The sequence below is a fragment of the Anoplolepis gracilipes genome, chromosome 2, assembly GCF_047496725.1.
Source record: "Anoplolepis gracilipes chromosome 2, ASM4749672v1, whole genome shotgun sequence".
Lineage (NCBI taxonomy): Eukaryota > Metazoa > Arthropoda > Insecta > Hymenoptera > Formicidae > Anoplolepis > Anoplolepis gracilipes.
This window is the reverse complement of record NC_132971.1, coordinates 8059911-8078893: the sequence shown is the minus strand read 5'-3', so window position 1 is coordinate 8078893 and position 18983 is coordinate 8059911. Positions and strand designations below refer to the sequence as shown.

General features: G+C 30.8%; 1 protein-coding gene across 7 annotated transcripts; it reads right to left on the bottom strand.

Moving 5' to 3' along the window:
* Window positions 1-177: 177 nt before the first annotated feature.
* Window positions 178-18589, bottom strand: Mbs (Myosin binding subunit). Of its 7 annotated transcripts, XM_072908043.1 has the most exons (22): window positions 17503-18587; window positions 14066-14196; window positions 13783-13901; window positions 12867-13026; window positions 12502-12646; window positions 12207-12340; window positions 11983-12128; window positions 11605-11736; window positions 11242-11324; window positions 11033-11159; window positions 10830-10938; window positions 10388-10522; window positions 9382-9552; window positions 8737-8862; window positions 7818-8001; window positions 6975-7130; window positions 6594-6777; window positions 6326-6435; window positions 5909-5980; window positions 2975-3298; window positions 2245-2337; window positions 178-363 (listed from the first exon to the last, which is right to left on the bottom strand). In XM_072908043.1, the coding sequence occupies exons 1-21, from the start codon at window positions 17749-17751 to the stop codon at window positions 2245-2247; spliced, it is 3090 nt and encodes a 1029-aa protein (XP_072764144.1). In that variant the 5' UTR covers window positions 17752-18587; the 3' UTR covers window positions 178-363. The 7 variants fall into 7 exon arrangements, with proteins under 7 accessions (XP_072764144.1, XP_072764185.1, XP_072764152.1 ...); XM_072908084.1 differs by lacking the exon at window positions 6975-7130 and having other exon boundaries at window positions 17503-18589; XM_072908051.1 differs by lacking the exon at window positions 2245-2337.
* Between the last annotated feature and the right edge of the window lie 394 nt (window positions 18590-18983).

Sequence of the window (18983 nt, the reverse complement as noted above, 5' to 3'; positions counted from 1 at the left end):
TAAGTCTTTTACAAAATGAAATATTCACAGTCTAAGAATAGGAGTAACATCTTTTTTCGCCTTTGGCACAGCCATGCGATTAATAATTTGATCTCATTATCGGAATAAGTTAAATTACTAGCACAAGGATAAATTCATCGATAGCGTGATGTGCGTTTGTAAAAATACTAGCGATAATAATGCTGCGATAATTAAAGTAATTCATATTTCGATATACAAATTGTAACATACAACAACTTAAAATTTCATTGTGGTGTGTAGTTGAGACTATAAGATTTATTTGGACAATTTGCTGATTACTCTGATCAAGGCACCATTTTCATCTTTTAGCCTCTGATTTTCGCATTTTAGTTGGTCCATCACCTAGAAAGAAAAATGTCACACTAATTCTTATGTGCTAATCGAAAATGCAACAGAGGAGTTACATTATACAGAGGAGTACAAAGAGAAATGATGCCGTTATAGACGGAGTAATAAGTGCTCACAAAAAACAACAGGAAGATAAATGGAAAAAGAGAGAGGCACTCACAAGTATTACTGCAACCAAAAATATTAAAATAAATATTCGGGTATACTGTATCTCTAGCAGAAATTAATAATAAATGTGTTCACAGATAAAGGAACGAAAAAATGATCGAGTGAGTAGCGTTTCATCAATTCATGATGTTCGCATTACATTTATAACAACAGCATCATAGACTTTATTTCTTTTGATTTTCATTGCATTTCTTACACACAAAAGTATTCTCTTTATAATTATATATTTATTATTTCACTACTGTTAATTACTAATTAAATTACTAAATTCTCTTCATAATTATTTATAGACGAGAATTGTAGAGATCTGAGGCAACTTAAACTTAAAAAGTAATCAAGCTTCACATGTATAATATCTACACAATAAAGTTTATATCTGTGTCTGTGGAAGACAATATTCATCTCCTCGGACTAGTATACAATCTAAGCAAGGAGATCTTAATTACCGGATTAAATTTAACATTGTTTAGAAGATGTGTAGCCTTAATCAATAATTTGATTTCAGGAGCATTTTATAAAAATATTAAAAGAGCGATATTAAATCATGTGTTACCAACTATAATCATTTGCCACATACTTTCTTATCGAGCACTTTTAGAACACTACAAAATAATATCGTTGATTATGAAAGCTTTCTAATGCATACCATGGAATAATGATAAGTATATAACATTATATACATAAAAGTTAAAGTAAGATTAATGCCAATCTCATATGTGGATTGACTATTTTGCAAAGTAGATCTATGTCAATAAGGTGCAATAAAAATGCAACAATTTAACATTTAACATGCTTTCTGAGAAAGACAGAAAGAGAGAGAGATGGGTGAAGATCTAAGTTAATAAGAGTGTAATAGCTGTTGATTTTAATATATCGAACATATTTCGGGAACTGTCACACAATTACAATTAAGATGAATAAACGAAAAGAAAAGAATAATCAGCTGCAAAGTCATGATTTTGTTTTTGATGTATAACACGTGCCAAAGATGATTATCGATGCTTGGTGATGGCGCATTCAGTTTACAAATGTTATATTGCATGTTGAATGATGGTTTTATTGATGAAGGAAAAGTTTCTCCTAAAGTTATAAAACTGCGGAATCTATATTCATTCTTATGCATCTTAATATATGACAGACTGCGTTCTCCTCTTTCTTGTTAAAACTTATGCAATGGTTTTTTTTAGTAAATATATTATTAAGTAATTCGCGTTTATAACATGCATCACACAAACAGTCGCGAATAATTCATTATAATTGTCACGGTTGAAACTTTACATCTTAAATAATCGTATATGTATATTATGTTATACATGTAATCTCTCTCACGTTAAAGGTCGCGTTGATATTGTAAAGATAAAAGTGCTATTAGTATCACACTAGTAAGAGGATGTGCGATCGTATAATGTTTATTAACGACATTCGGAATGAAATGTATGTATTATAACAGGCCTGAAGTCTCTCCTTTACAAAAGTATAAGCTGCTAGTGTTGTTTAATTAAAAATTGATTAACGATCGCTTTAGAATGCATTTTGTAAAGCTGAATTGTACAATAAGTAAATGAGTAGTATCGTTTCTGTTTTAATACTGGCGGTCGAGGAACACGAAATTGTAATCAGTCATTCGATTAATTAATTAATTCATTAATGCTATACGTGAGACACGATGTCTATCGTTAACGCAGATGCTGTCATTGTGTTCTTTACCTATTTAGTATTGGTGAGTTTGGATACGACACGGGTAAGTGCCCGATTTTCGGCTTTCAATCTCTCATTTTCAGCTTTGAGCTTTTGCAATTGCTGTAAACAGTTAAACGATTAGCCTAAAACCCCGCTACTGTTTTTCTTTTTTTTTTGTTTCTTTGCTAGTCCCAAAACATACAACTGATACGCGTTTCGTTAAAACAGACAAGTAAAACCGCGTGCAATTCCCCACTAGACTACACTAGAAATTCTGAGAAGCGGAACACAGGGGAAGAGATATAAACGGGCGAACAGAAATTATTATTATTTTATTATTTCCCGATTGAAAAATCAACCAGTAGACTAATCTGAGTAGAGAATAAGAAAGAGAGTAAAGCGCCGTAAAAAAAAATGATAGGTAAGGAAAAGCATACAAAATAGATGCAATCGGATCGCTTTTTTTTCAAAAAGGATCATCGCTGTTTTCTTGCCGCTACTAGTCGTAGCAGTACAACAAAAAGAGATGACGGGTGTATAACTAACTAAAAAAAAAAACAAAATCTAAAATTGTGAGTATACAGATATACACTGATATGTATATTCGTACACAGAGATAAAATCACAGAAAAAATTGTGGTCCAGTCTCGTCATTATTTAATTCAACGTATGAAAGCGTCCTTGTTCCATTTGGTATCACATAAATAACAATTATTGAAATTGAAAGAAGTATAATACGTGAAATCTTTGAGCTTACCTTTAATTCTTCTTCCATTTCCGAAAGTTTTCTTTCCATTGCTCGCCTTTCTCTCTTTTCCGCCTCAGAGAGAATGACTTTGTTTTGGTTGGTTTGCGCTTTCTCCAATAAACTTCTAACTTCCTTCAATTGTTCATCAGAACGTTTCAATTTATCCTTTAACCTTTCGTTCTCGACCTGAGATTCCTCGTACAATTTCTTATAGTCTAATTCACCGTTTTCGGAATTACTTGATTTTAATCTGATTGGCGTTGATGACGCTTCTGATGATAATGAAGATATCGAGCCTAATCTATTAGTCCTCACAGAACGATCGTTTCCGCTCTAAAACAGATGTAATATTAAATATTAATTTTTGTTAAATGTATTATTATCTAAATTCCTTGAAAAAAATTCTGATTATAAATTCTATAATATTAGCACTATCAAAAATATTACAAATATAAGGGTGTTTTAAAACCACTGGATACACTTTTAGCAGATTCTCCAATAGTTTTATTGCATAAATCTTTTTTTTTTAAGTTTTATATATATATATATATATATATATATATATGTATGTGGGTGTGTATTAAAAAAAATCGCTTACAGCGTATCCCTCGGAACTAGTTAGACTAGTTAGACTGGAACTCCTGGATCTGAGATTTAAACTTGGTTTTAATTTAGATCTAAAACTCTCTGTTTTTTGCGCATGTGGACGAACGTTTAAGTTTAAATAATTGTAACTGGGAGATGGACTTAAATTCAAGGGATTAACAACTGTGTGAGAAGGTATAGTCACACCACCGTATCCCGTTTTCGTTCCACCGTATGTAGTGAAGAGATTTTGATAATTCGAACTGTTCGTCGATTTGACATACGGACTTGTACGAAATAGATCGCTATTCTTTGTGCTTTTATTCAGGAAACTTGACCCAGAATATAGACTGGGATTTTTCGTGCCCAATAAACCCGTATTGTATGTTAAATTATTTTGATTCAGCGAAAGCAATCCACCGATTCGTGACCTATTTCCAAAAATTGATTTCCCATTTGTTGACGCTTGAGCTCTCAAACCCGCAGCTGTTGTTGGCTTAATCTGTGCTCCCTTTCTGTGGTACGAAGACATGATTTGCGTCACGTGCAAAGCTATTACGAGCCGTTACAGCATCGACAGCTTCTTTTACGAGATTCGTCACTCAATTTCTACACGTTATTCATACATTAACGGTTGCAAGAACTTTTATTGCAGCTTACGCAATATCTCAATAGCAAATAGCTTTATAATTTCTAGAGCAAAACGCGTACATCCAATACTGGGGCGAGCAGATGATAGACTGACGGAAACTGGGCAAGAGAACCCAAGACATCTCTCTCAGGCAGTTTACTTTAAAGCATTACTACTATGTGCTATTTTTGGAATGCACGTGAAGACGCACACAAATATCAAGGTTTCGGGGAATAAATGCAATTTGTATCGAAGTTTAAATGTATTTTAACATGATAATTTATAATAAAAAATGTAAGCAAATTTTAATTAATAAGTAATACATTAAGTACATCGTACGATATATCTAATTTTATACTAGGCACAAGTTTAAAAGAATCGAAAAACAAAAAAGTATGAGTATAAATTTCATAACAGCCCCTCACATGTAAGATTTATATAGACGTGTTGATCTGTCTGTCATCGATAAAAGATTGAAAAACGTTTAGCGGTGTTCGTAAGCAGCAAACCATACGTATACGATACGTATTCTAAATGTCAAAGCGTCGAATTGTATTCCAAACGCGTTGATAGAATACTTTTAAACACGGTCGAGCCATGTTTACGATCATCTCTTTTTATTTTCATTACCGATTAATTTCCCGAATAATTTTGTCATTGTTAAAATCAATTCGATAATTTTAAATATATTTAAAAAAAAGATATTAAAAAAATATTTAAAAAAAGATATTAAAGATAATAAGATATTGAAAATATATTAAAAATATTAATGAAAGATATTTAAAAAAAAGAAATAATTATTTAAAGATTGAACAAAATTATGTATTGACTCACTTTTATATATATATATATATATATATATATATATATATATATATATTTTCATATACAACATGAAACGCGTAAATAACCAAATAAACAAAGATTATTAAATTAGTTTTATCTAGAATATACGAAATAAAAGTTATTCTTCCAAGAAGCTAAAAATAATACCAAGCTCCGGTAACCTACTAAAGCTGTTTATACTCTCTGAATGAAAAAGTTACACTGGAACTTTATATGAGAGCGAGCTCTCTCTTCTAGAATTGTAAAATATATTTAACGTTAAATATTAGAGAGAATGTCTGTTCTCTTTTCTTGTTATCTATATCCTTTTGCATAGGCTTCGACAGAATAGTCATGACACAATTGTCCGACCTGTTTAACAATTGAAACTTGAAAAACTGATCGAGGTCAAAATGAGATGATGCCTCATCATTCGTAAACTCTCCTCCTCTTTCCTACTTTGCCTTGTGTTTCTCTCTGCGTCATATAACTGCGCGTTATCCAATTTTGGCTTCTTGGCACATGTCTAGTAAATTGTGACAACAGACTCGTAAATCGAAATCCGGACAGATGCTTTAGCGTCAAAGTGGATTGCTAAGTAAAAAAAAAAAAAAAAAAAAAAAAAAAAAAAAAAAAAAAAAAACCGAAGGGACCGGTAAAACAGAGAGACGATATATTTTGGATCAGCGGTGGTATCCATTCATCATGAAGTATCCAGCGTTTATTATTTTTATATATTTTTATCTTAATTATTTTTTATTACGAAACGAGTTATTTCAATGTCAAGCAATTCTTTATATATATACATGTATTTCTAATAATAATGGTCTATTAAAATTAACACGTTGTATGTAATAGAGATTGCAAGATTCTGAACTAGAAAAAAATGGATTTATACTTACTTCATTGTGATTGATCTTGGATTCATCACAGTCACCACCAGCAGTCACATCTTGTTTCTCTGGATCGATTTCCTATAAAAGATAAAATGTCATCTTAGATGTATTTTTAAACACATTTATTTAGTTTTTATAGAATAATTTTCATTACATATGATTAACTTTAATTTTTTGTTTCATTCATTTTAAAATATTTTATTTTTTTCTTTCTTAAAATATAATGTTTTTTCTTATTTTTTTTCATATTTATAACTTCGTATTTATATCTTTGATATTAATTAGAACATTTTAAAAGAGAGATTAATGTAACTTTTTAGATAACCATTATAAAATTTATGTATATATATATATATATTAAATTATGATTATATATATATATATAATCATAATTTAAATAATCATTATAAAATTGTTACTAACATCCATGTCCACATGGACTACACCTGTCGATCTTCTCTTAGGCCTACGCCTCCTTTGTATAACCGCCTGTGTAGCTTGTGCGTTTCTACTATCATTTTCCTTATCTTGTTCTGTAACATAACACAATTCGGACTTTACATAAATACTAATGCTATATAAACTTTACATTTTTCTATTAAATTGTAATTCTATTAAATTATTTCATATTTAATTCATAAAAAAAACATTACGAGTTTTATATTATTTAATTAATTCTATATTCTATTACCTTTGTCATCAGGTTGTTTTAACGATCTCCTAAGGGGTAAAGTAATTGTGGTTTCTGTACTACTAGTAGCAATAGTTTCCACCGGTGCTGATGACGGCCTAGGTATACCAGTTCCACCAGACGGTCTTCTCATGTAGGCCGTTGTATTATCGGTAGGTTTATTATTAGCGTCTTCTAACTGAAACTATATAACGAATTACAATGTTATTACAAATCTTGATTTACGATGACATTTGTGATGTTTCGCTTCCACTGTTGCGATCGAATTTCATCACTTTTTGTATCTTGTTACGCATTACGGCGTAACACTGACCATGACACGGATTATCGCGTGAATAAACATAAATAAATAATCATTTCGTAAAAAAATACCGCACAGACCTTGCTTCCATTGTCTACCCTTAATCTCCACGATGGTCGTCTTTCAGGCAAATTAGATTCTTCTACTTTATTCGCAGTAGTTACAGCAGTAGTTGAAGTTGCGGTTGTTATCGTAGCTGTGATTGAAGCTGTATTGCTGACAGTAGTAGTTGTAGGCTATATTATTAAAAAAAAATGAATAAATGTATGACATTGACTCGACTTTATATATTCGTTGTATTGCATTATATGTTTATATAAGAATATAATAAAAAATAAAATATTATATTTACTTTCAATTTTAAACAACACAAATACTTCATGGAAGCCATCTAATAGTACACTAAATTGTCATCGACGTGTTTTCGTTTATTATGAACAATCAATAACACAGTTCAACAAAAAATAACTTTTGTTTTCAAACATAAGAAAGAGGACATCCAAATTTTCCTAGTAATTTTTTTGACATTGTATACAATCCCGGTCTCTCGTATAATACAATTGTAACCCCGAGGAGAACAAATAAGGATTATATACAATCCCGGTCTCTAAATTGCGATGTGATAGATCAATTTAAAAGCCGAAATTGCAGTCACTAACAATAATTACGAGAAGTAATCCTCTTTCTTTGGTTAAAAAAAAAATCATTTTTTCCTTGAACGTGTAATTAATATGCCGCACTATGTTTTTAATATTCACTCTCTATTAACGTTCTCATATAAAGATAGAAGAGGACGTTTTTGTTAACACTTATACACTGTTAGGAAAAAAATCTTCCACGCGATTCAGTTAGCACGATTAGTCATTCTCTAATCAATTGATAAGACACTCCTTATATGTGATAAAAACATCGATAATCTTTACCTGCGTGGCTGACGTTACTGCCGGTGATTCGTTGTTCTGTTGCTTCTTCTTGACTAATTGTTCCGCACTCTTAATCTCGTCCAACGTCACACCTTGAGTTGATCTTCTAGTCTCTCTCACTCTCTTTGCGTGGGCTTTCCTTTGGGTTTCACTTTCCTCATCGCGTACCGGCGGAACAAAGGATCTGTACATATATATACAATAATACATGAGATGGAAAAATATCTGCGAGCTTACAAGTTGCAACAAAAGATATACAATATATCATCAGGTCGTTTTATCTGTGCAATGTAGAAACAAACTTTTAGTAAGCATTATGTCCAATGCAATTTGTAAGCAATATTCAAAATTTCACAGAAAACAGCAAAAATATATGTATATATATCCCTGTAAAATATAATTAATCTTCGTGTGTTCCAGATGTATCTTTGATGTCATAATTACATAAGAATTCAGTTTTTCCCTGCAGTAAAATATATTAATTTTTCAATTGATTAAAAAATTAAAGGAGTAAAGGTGGGTCACACACGATAAAGAATTGCTCCAATTAATAATTTTCACAGAATATGGATTTTTGTGTCACAGTGGCTTGATGCTAATATCACAGTGCATCTCTCTACTTTATATATTTAGCAATACAAAAACCGAATAAAGTGTATTTATATGTGTCAATGATCGTGTAACATTTCGACAATTAGTGAATTTAGGTGAATTTGTGTGACTGCTTATGAATGAGAGAACTATCGTAAAATTCAAATATAGAACAATTAATATGCAAATAAAAGGAATAATCACACTGCAAAGCAAACTTTTCATGCTACTGGCAGCAAATTAACGTAAATTACACGTAAACATATGAAGATATATATATGCAAAAGTCATATTTCAGGAGGATCTTCCGAGCAGAGTGAGTACCCACTTGAAGAAATTCTTGAAGATATTTCCTGGACTTAGCTTGCTCCCGCCTGGTGTAGTGGGAGTTCCAGGAGTTACTGCATTATTTGTATTTGATACAACTGTAGATGCAGCTTCCATTGGTTGAACACTATCCAGCCACATTCATATTATATAACGCACAATACAAAATGTAAAAAGATAGATGTCAATTATGTGTATGTAATAATGTATTCTGATGTTGTAAATAAGTGTTTAGGACTGCGCGTACGCGCCTTGGAAATATTCAAAATTTTATATATCATTTATGTAAAAAAAAAAAAAAAAAAAATACATATATTTGAAATCTTTATAACCTTAAAATATATCGAGCATTCTGAAGCATAAAGTATTATGGAATCTTTCACTTTGTATGTAAAAATTGAAGTAAAATGTAAAAATTGCACTACAAAACAAAAATAATCCCCTATATTAACCAAATACTTGATGATATTGTAGAAAGATAATTAAAAATTTTACAATTAAAAATTTTACATAGCTCATAAAATACTGCAATCCATTTGTTTCTTGTAAAATAAATTAAGAGATGTAAGATAAAATTTAAAATATACATTTAGAGAGAGATTTATAGAAATATATTAATATATATTTAATATAAAAATTTATTTACCTGCGAATTTGATTGACTGGAATAGGACTTGTTGTTGTAGTGGCAGTGGTAGTTGTTGTGATGGATGACAATAAACTTGAGGCCAATGTTTTAGATGCAGATGTTGGTGAAAGTGTATTGCTTCCTTGTGGCAGTCTTGACAATTCCAAATTTAATTTCACATCTTTTTTTCTAGAGTGTAAAAATAAAATAAATAATTAAAAAGAAATAATTTGTAATGATAAACTATTAAATACATAATAATAATACATAATATTTAATAATAATTAATAATAGTATATATTTTAATGACAGACATGTTGTCACATATTATCAGTAAATATATATTATACTATAAAATTCATAGAAATATACACTAAACAAGACCATCTTTTTATTTATTCATCTTTTCATGACTAAAAGTAAAATAATTTTTGTATTTGTTTTTCTCACAAAAAAAAAAAAAAATTGAAATGCTTTAATAAATATATAATTTAAAAAATTTATTTCTCAAAAAGAAGCAAGTATATAAAATTTTTAATTTCTATCTTTCTGTCAAAGTTATTTTGTCATATTTACTTTAATTATGCCAGAGTGTTATAAGTGTAATATTAAAGAAAGTTACTCCTGTTAAACTTATATATGTACATATAAGATCTTATGAATAAATTGTTCAAAAATTGTTAAGAGTTTAGATTTTAATAATTGTTAAGACTTTAATTTGATCAATATTATTGTTTTAAATTAAAGCATTTTAAAGTTTTAAGCTCTAAAGTAATAAATAGCACGCCACATTAAAAGCCCATTCCACACATAATATATAAAACAAATATTAAAAAAAACCATATTTTTTACAGAATTATACACACTTTTGAATAATTCAAATAATATTATATGCATTGCAACGTTCTATATATTACACAGGATAACTGTATTGAACAATTTGAAATATAGAATTAACACGATTGCAGTTTCTATTTTAAAAATAAAAGCTGCACACATTGATTAGAAGCATGTGGGCATGTACCTGTGCGTTTCGCGTAGAGATGCAGAACGAGTCGTAACATTGGTATGAGTAGTAGCAGCTGCATTGCAGCGATGGAGGATAGGACACGAATACGCCTTGATGCGAGCACGTAATGCCAAATAGTGCTTATAAAACCTGCATCACATGCATTACCATGCCATGCATATCTCTATACTAATTTTCATGAGTGTATAGGGATATACATTACAAAGAGACACTAAGATTCGCAATTAAGATGCAGACATATGGAATATGCATATAATACAATATCTTAGTTGGAACGTAGCACAGCTGTTAATAGCATTAAATATTTGCTGATTATTAACAAACAGAAAAAAAAGAAAAAAATCACTCGATATTTCTACAAATATAAAGCTGCAGACTTGTAATATTAAATAATAATAATAATTACGTGCTAAGCAAAGAACTTAATCACACTCACTTTTCGTCTGTTTCGAAACTATGCGTTCTTCTTAACACCACATCGGGTTCTCCACTAACTTTATTTGGTACTGTTGGTATCTTAATGTTGTTATCCTTATCTTCAAGTTCTGAAAAGTAATAACATATGTATAAGATTATTAGAGAAGCTCAACTTAAAAATTTAATTGATAAATGTAATTAAAATATATTCGATGAGCTTACTTGTAGATACAGAATTAGTAGTTTCAGTATTTTGCATTTTATTTCGAAAGGAACCTGAACGTCTCCAAGATGGTACAACACCTTCTTCATTATTATCAGTCTGTTGTTTTGGTGGCAATATTGGAGCCTTGCAAGAGAGAACACAAGTAGAAAATTACTCAGGAGAATACATAATTAACGACTCATTATTAAAACAATTAAAACTTTACCTGATTAGGAACTTTATTAGTTTCGATTGGAGATATTGGACTATGGAGTGCATTTTCATCTTTATTTACTCTATTTTTCTTCTCTGTAAAACAATTAATTAAAAATTTTAGTAGTTCAGTATTAGTTAGAAATTACGGTATTAGTTAGAAAGAAAAAAATATTTGAAATCTCCATCTCTCTGTGAAACAATAACCAAAGTCCAGTATTTTGTTTAAGATATTCTGATGTAAAAATCTGAATGCATGCAATATATAATAGTAAACAATATATTCGTATTTTATATATATATATATATATATATATATATATATATATATATATATATAAAAGAAAAAGAAAACAGTCTTACAGATCAAACTTACCGTCATCTGTAAGACATGTCACATGGTTAGACTTATCAGATTGATTGGAGAAAGTGGAAGAGTGTGATTCTGAGCTAGTCTCAGATTCACCTTCACCATCACTCTCTTCCATGTGTGTTTCACGTGTTGCTTCTGTCCATGCAGCAAATGTTATAAGAAATACAGATTACAATATATAAAGATTAGATTTGCAAAATTGGATAATAGGAGATATATAGAGATTTGTGTGAAAATAGTTTACAAAACTTGATTATTCTTTTTCCCTTTTCCTCAGATAAAAGATAAACATAAAGTTGCAGAGTAGTTATTGTTTTACCTCTTAAAAAAAAAACGTGCGGATTAGATCGTATATAAAATATAATGCAAACAAGAACTTACCAACATCACTGTTTGTACTAGTGCTGGAATCTTCTTTGTCAGATTGAATTTCCAATTCAACCTTCTTAACTTTATTTGGTGTCTCTTCTTCAAAGATCTCCGCGGATTCTTGTGCCATTACTGCACTATCAGCACTCGTTGAGACGCTATAATAATAGGTAAATACATTAAAATAAAAAATTAATATCTCACATTCTATTATTTACAATTATTTTGTCGCGCACCGTTTCTTTGGTATAGACGATTGCTTCTTATTATTTGTTTGTGGATTTTCTTTTATTATGAGTGCCTGTTGTTCTCTTAGATTTTCAAGAGATTTAAGGATGTCTGCATCAGCAACATCAAAAGCAGTTTGACCCTAAAAGCAAGATACTACCTAAGAAAAATATCTTATAATAACATTTGTGTATGTGTCGTAAATAGTTTGGATTTAAATTGTACTAGCCTAGAGCTAACTAGTCTAGAGTAAAGTAATCTGGATTTAATCTGTGCTAGAGTTATAAACGTTTATTTTCTTACGGCATAATTTTTCATATCCATATCACAGCCATTCTCAACAAGAAGTTTGCAAGCTTCCAATTGACCCCAATGTGCCGCACCGTGCAAAGGCGTCCACCCATCAAAGTCCTGTGCATCAACATTGCATCGAGCTTGTAGTAATATGCTGCACAGAAGTATTAAAAAAGCTCAATAAAAAAAACTTGATTCCACATATATAATTGTTGTTATTACAGAAAAAAATTGTAGAATTTTTAAAATAATTCTTAATGTTTTGTTGCATTGCACACATTATGTTTTCAATATAAAAAATATATACTTTCTTTGCCATTCTTTAAGTAATATGTCACATTGGATAATATTTTAATTCAAGCATAACATCTTACTGCATGACTTTGATGTAGCCTTTGGCAGCAGCAACATGGAGTGCAGTAGCTCCTGATCTAGGATGTATGGAATCCTTGCCTGGCGTACCTGACCGCCAGGCTTTCGCATCGTTCAGCATTGATTGTTCTTCTTCGCTTCTAGCTTGATCACAATCAATACCTATAAAAAATTAAGATTATTATATAATTCATATTTTCAACTTTTTTTAAATTTAATATAATATTGCATTTTAAAAATATATTTAAGTTCAATTTTTGTCGACAAATTCAACTATATAACATTATAAGAAAATACCACTTTTGATCGTTATGAAAGATTAGAAGATATCTGATAATCAAGTGTTTCTATTTGAATAATTAGTATTTGCATATGCGAAATAATAAACCTAAGCAGACATCGTCTAATTGTAAGAAACTATTTTGGTACTAGCATTTTATGAAATTGTATCAACATTACGAAAAGAGGTCAATGAAAGAGGGAATCTTTGCCAATATGCGATTTGCTCTGCTTGAGCGCGCGAATTTTTAGCCGAGTATCGACAATGAGTTTCAGGTATGTGTTTAGTATTTTAGATGTTGATCAATTATCTACACACATGCGCGACATAGTGTTTTGTCTAAAAATGTTATAAATAGATAAAGAAAATAGCGCGACAGAGACAAAAAGCGATAATTAATTTTTTGTCACTTATGTAATTAAATCGCTAGCTTTAAAATTATCGCAGTACAGATATTTTGGTACGATTTCCAGCTCCGTTTTTCCTTGGAGATCTATAATTAAAAGTTTTACGCAGTAGGTCTGATAGACATCCTGCAATTTACACACACCACACACACACACACACACAACACACACACACACACACACACACACACACACATATATATATATATATATATATATATAAATACAAACCTGCTTTATTTATATGCTGTTGAAGCATGTCTTCCATCTCATCGCTTTCTGCAATATCCAGCGCCAGTTCACCATCGTTGTTAACTGCTGCCAGATTACATCCTTGTTCTATTAAGTATCTGTGAAAAAAAAAAAAAAAAAAAAAAAAGAAAAAATATTTTATCATTTATTACAAATAAACATGATTAGAATTTAAACATTATTTTTTTATATATTTTATAAATATAAAATATATAGAAAAATATTTTTTTTTATACTTAATTGTAAAACAACTTGAACTCACTTAGCAATAGATATGAATCCACACGATGCCGTAGCGTGTAAGGGCGTCCATCCTTCGTTATCTCCACGATTGATATCTGCTCCTTGTTCCACCAAAAATTCCACCATATCCAGATCATCATCGATGCAGGCCTATTATACATAGTGATTATAATAACATATGTTCCAAATGATATATGCTGATTATATGTATATCGATACGTATGGATACATGAGTCAAACGAGAAGGATGAAAAGCGTGCGCGATTGGCAAGATGTATTTCGAGATCTCGGCATCGGGACTGCCGATTTTGCTCGGTCTGGTCGCGATCCAAGATTTGAATCGACATTATGTTACAAATACGTTGTTAGATTGTTGATTACATTATTACTTTTTTAATCGGAAACATTATACAATTCTATAACAATATATGATATATTATAAATAAAATAAGTGACGAATTTATATAATATAAAATTAATAAAAAAATATAAAAGTTTATCATTATATTTCTGAGTAAACAAAATTATGAAACAAAATATAGAAATAAAACATACTTATTATAAAAATCATTCAATTACAATTTTCATTAATGTTTAACAATTAAATGATTTTTTTTTGTATAGAGATTAAATGTGTATATAGTAAAATACATTTTCATGAATCATTCTTCGCATCAATCTGTGATAAAATTCCTGCGGTCTCAATATATTACCGAAGCAAAAAAAGAGTAGGTACATATTACAACACATTGCTAGATACAGAGAATTTAAACTGAACACAGATGCTGCAGCCTGCGACTTCTAACAGAGAGCTATAAATAGCATTTGATGCCTGATGTATTTTCACATTCTATTTTCGCAAATCCATGAAATGCCTTAACTTCCTCCTTACTTAAATAACGGCCATAAATATCGTTTCACCTTATGGAAAATGTTGTACTATTGAATAAGACTCGGATAACTCCTGATTACTATTATTATCATATATATATATATATATATATATATATATATATATATATATATGCATACACACATATATACATACATACATATATATACATACATACATATATATAATTGAAAATTATTCGAGTCTTATACTGAAATTGTTTTAATTGTTATTTAATTTGTTTTTAATTAAATAATTTTAAATAATATTTAAATTATATAATTCAATATATATTTGTAAAATCATTTAAAATCATTTACCAATTCAATGAAATAACAATTAAAATAATTTCAGAATAAAGATTGAAAAATTGAGAAAAATAATAAGTTTTTCAATATTAATCGTTATATTTATCATTATATTAAACTTATACTTTTTTAATTTTTTTTAAAATCATTATAATTGTTAATTAAATTGACAAATAGATATTAAAAATATATTATTCAGAAAATAATATAAAATGGATTTAATATAGAAATTAAATAGATTTAATTGTATAAAAGTATATCAAACATGTCTTATAATTTTTTGTGATTTTTCTGTAATTTTTATAATCATCTTAAATATTATATATATTATTACTTTAAAATAAATATAATCGCCCAAAAAATTTCTTATTGATATAATTACTTTGTCTCGACTTATGATGTGATTATTCTTTTTGAATTAGAAATTCTTCTTCGAGCTTCACGTTAATATATCTTCATTAATTACCTAGATACTGTAATAACCGTTATGGCATGTATGTACAAGCTGTCCCGGATTGCCCAGTTGCGCCAGCTTTCAGAAACACCCAGAAATAGGCTGCTCATAAAAGCTTACTACTCGCGAAAAAAAATCGCTGCCAGTGTGGCAAGGAAATAGTTCTATACAGTGAGTTGTCAGAGAACTCTATGAGAAATTCTTTAAAAATTAACAAATATAAATTTTTTTTAAATAAAAGAATTAAACAAAATTAATAGACAGAGACCTTTAGATCTTTAAAATTTGGTATGTCAATTTTTTAACATTAAATATATCTATATAATTGCACAAATAGCTTAATAATAAAACAATTAGGATTATTTTCTTTCAAGCTAAATAAGAAAAAAAAATTTGATAATTGGTTTACCTAGGAAAATTAAAAAATCCTGAACTAATTAAAAATTTTTTAATTATTAAATAAATATAAAGTTATAAATTATTAACAGTTTAACTAAATGTTACATACACAATTTGTACAACATGCATTCAGTTTTCAAAGTAATATTAAAATATGTTGGACTTAGCAATTATTTTATACTCCAACATTTAAAACATAAATTGAAGATGCTATCTTATACTATACTATAACACGTATACACTATAAAAATTTTCAATCATTGACATGCTTTATAGAAGAAAAAAACATATAAATTATGATTTATGAAATAAATAGTATCTCAATAAAAACAAGTCTGAAAATAGAAGAATAAAACAAAATAACAATAAAAATCATAATAACAATAAATAAAGATTTTTATTAGTCGTAAAATTAATTTTTTAATTTGAAAATTTACTCTTTAAAGTAAAGTTTGAAGGTATTAACTGGTGTCAGATAATCTGAAAATGCAGAAAATTTTCTAAAAAACCGACTTAATGTTTCTGTTAATAAAATAAAATAAAATAAATTTTAGAAAATAGATATTTTTAACAATAAGATTAAATTTAATAAACTTTCCGAAATACATAATTATGTTTAAAGATTTCATCATCTTGCTTTGATTTCAGTAAATAGTTTTGTGATTTTTACATTCAATATTTAGTATCACAAAATTTTGGTATGAATTAATGTATATAAATGACTTAAATGTATAAATAATGTATAAATTATGTTTTACGAGAAAATTTGAAAATTTCTGTTAAGATAAACAAAATGAATGACAATTCATACATAATAATATTGCATTTCGAAATTAAACAAAAACACAATTAACAAAATATTAATTGCACATATTAAGCATCAGAAAACTACCGAGAGAAAGAAAAGCAAAATATTTTCAGATTCACTCTGATTGCAAGGAAACTTTTGAATCATCATAACTGACTCATATGTCAAATATCTTATTGTAAGGTTTAGCGCGTTTTCGTTCAAGATATTGCCTCAAATAGCTTCTTCACCGATATACGTAAACAGTAATTAATAGTTGATTGCAATTAGCATGGCGATTAGATCTTGACCTCCTAAAAGAAATAAATCTTCATCAAACCGAACCAAAAGAACTACGTATTACTTTTATCAAACCCTTCTCATTGACAATCTTTCATTGATATGTGTCAAATACATGACAGAACTCCAAGAGCAATACTCCAATTAGACAGCTGGAGCTCGTTGTAGCCATCTTGCGAGAATTACATTCACATGAGAGAGATAGGAAGGAAGGGAACACAAACTCAAAGGAACCACAACGCGTTCGAGAAAACTGTCAAAAGCGACAGGATGCCAGAGCACCCTCGTGGCCGGAGCACTCTGCCTCCTCCCTTACCTGGTGCAACGCGGTGAGACCGTCGACATTCCCGGTGTTGATGTCCGCCCCTTTCTGCAGCAGACGCACGACTTCCTCCTTGTCGCTGGCCGCGCACGCCGCCAGGAACACGCAGTCGGCGGAGAACTTGATCTTGCGCGCGACTTGACGCGGCTGCGCGGGCTCGCGATTCGTCTCGGACTGTTCCCAGCGTTTAAGCTGTTCGGCTCGCTTGAACAGGGCCGAGCTCGAACGTGTCTCGAGAGACATTGCCCCGACGACGACGGCGACGGCGACGGCGACGGCGGCGGACGGCGGAGGGAAAAAAGCACGACGCGCTCGTCAGAGCGCTCGACGGAGCGCTCCTCCTCTTAAAGGCAGAGCACCAGCAACAGCGGGCAGCAACGGCGGGCAGCTCTCCTATAATCACTTCTCTTGTCGCGCGCGCCACGGGCTTCTCTCCTTCTTCCTCCTCTTCCTCCTCTTCTTCTTCTTCTTCTTCTTGCTTGGCACACGCGCGCGGCCGCGCACACATGCAAACGGACGCACCGCACGACACGACACGGTCACTCACTCATTTATTCGCTCTCTCGCTTGCTCGGTCGCCTTTCCTCTCTCAGTCTCTCTCGCTCTTTCTCTCTCTCTCTCTCTCTTTCTCTCTCTCTGTCTTTCTTCCGTTCGTTCCTTCTAGGCTATCTTATCTGTCTTTCTCTTCTTTGCCGCTCCCCTCTTCGTATCACGTACCTTGCCGCCCTTCGTGTACGTGACGGCGACGGCGACGACGGCGGCGATTCCACTATATAACACGCACACACTCGCGTTCACTGCGCGCGATTCGGCACGTGAAACAGGCGTTTCCCGTGAACCCGCTCCATATATACGAGAGAGCAGCGCGGCCCGTATTCCCGCGTCCGAATCTTATTGTCGAGTCTCGAGTCTCGCCTTGACGAGCTACCGGAGGGAGCGGTCGTAAGTACGAACGAGTCGCCTTCGCCTCAAGTCGAACACCTCCTCTGCCAGGCACTTATTTAACGGAACGGCTAGACTAGCGTACTCTCTGCTATTCCTGGCCGCTCCTCTCTCGCGCTCCATGCCGTACTAGCTCCGAGCTCGAAACGCGAAACTCGACTCGCATCGTTGCCAACCCGATCGATCGTAATGTCTCTAAAACATAGTGACTTCTTCTTTTTTACTGACCCTTTTTATTGGACGCAATATGAGGGACAATTATTCATATGATTTGTATGATAATAAATATATATGTAAATTAATAAATATAAAATATATATATATATATTTATTTATTTATTTATGTATTTAGATAAATTATAAAGAATAAAGAAAAAAATGAAATAATAAATAATAAGTAAAAATTGAATAACTTTAATTAATTTACAATAAATAAATAATTATCAAATATATATTCTTTATTTAATGAGATGTAAATATAGATTCATATAAATATATATGATTATATGAATACCTTTATAATAAAGTATTGT

What these genes read in the sequence shown, in the direction of transcription:
- Mbs (XM_072908043.1), bottom strand. Translation starts at nt 17,751, where the DNA reads ATGTCTCTCGAGACACGTTCGAGCTCGGCCCTGTTCAAGCGAGCCGAA. An exon ending in GACATGTCTTACAGATGACG is followed by an intron (nt 11,325 to 11,604) that starts GTAAGTTTGATC and finishes ATTGTTTTACAG; the next exon opens with AGAAGAAAAATAGAGTAAAT. An exon ending in CAGTAACGTCAGCCACGCAG is followed by an intron (nt 7,131 to 7,817) that starts GTAAAGATTATC and finishes TTAATAATATAG; the next exon opens with CCTACAACTACTACTGTCAG.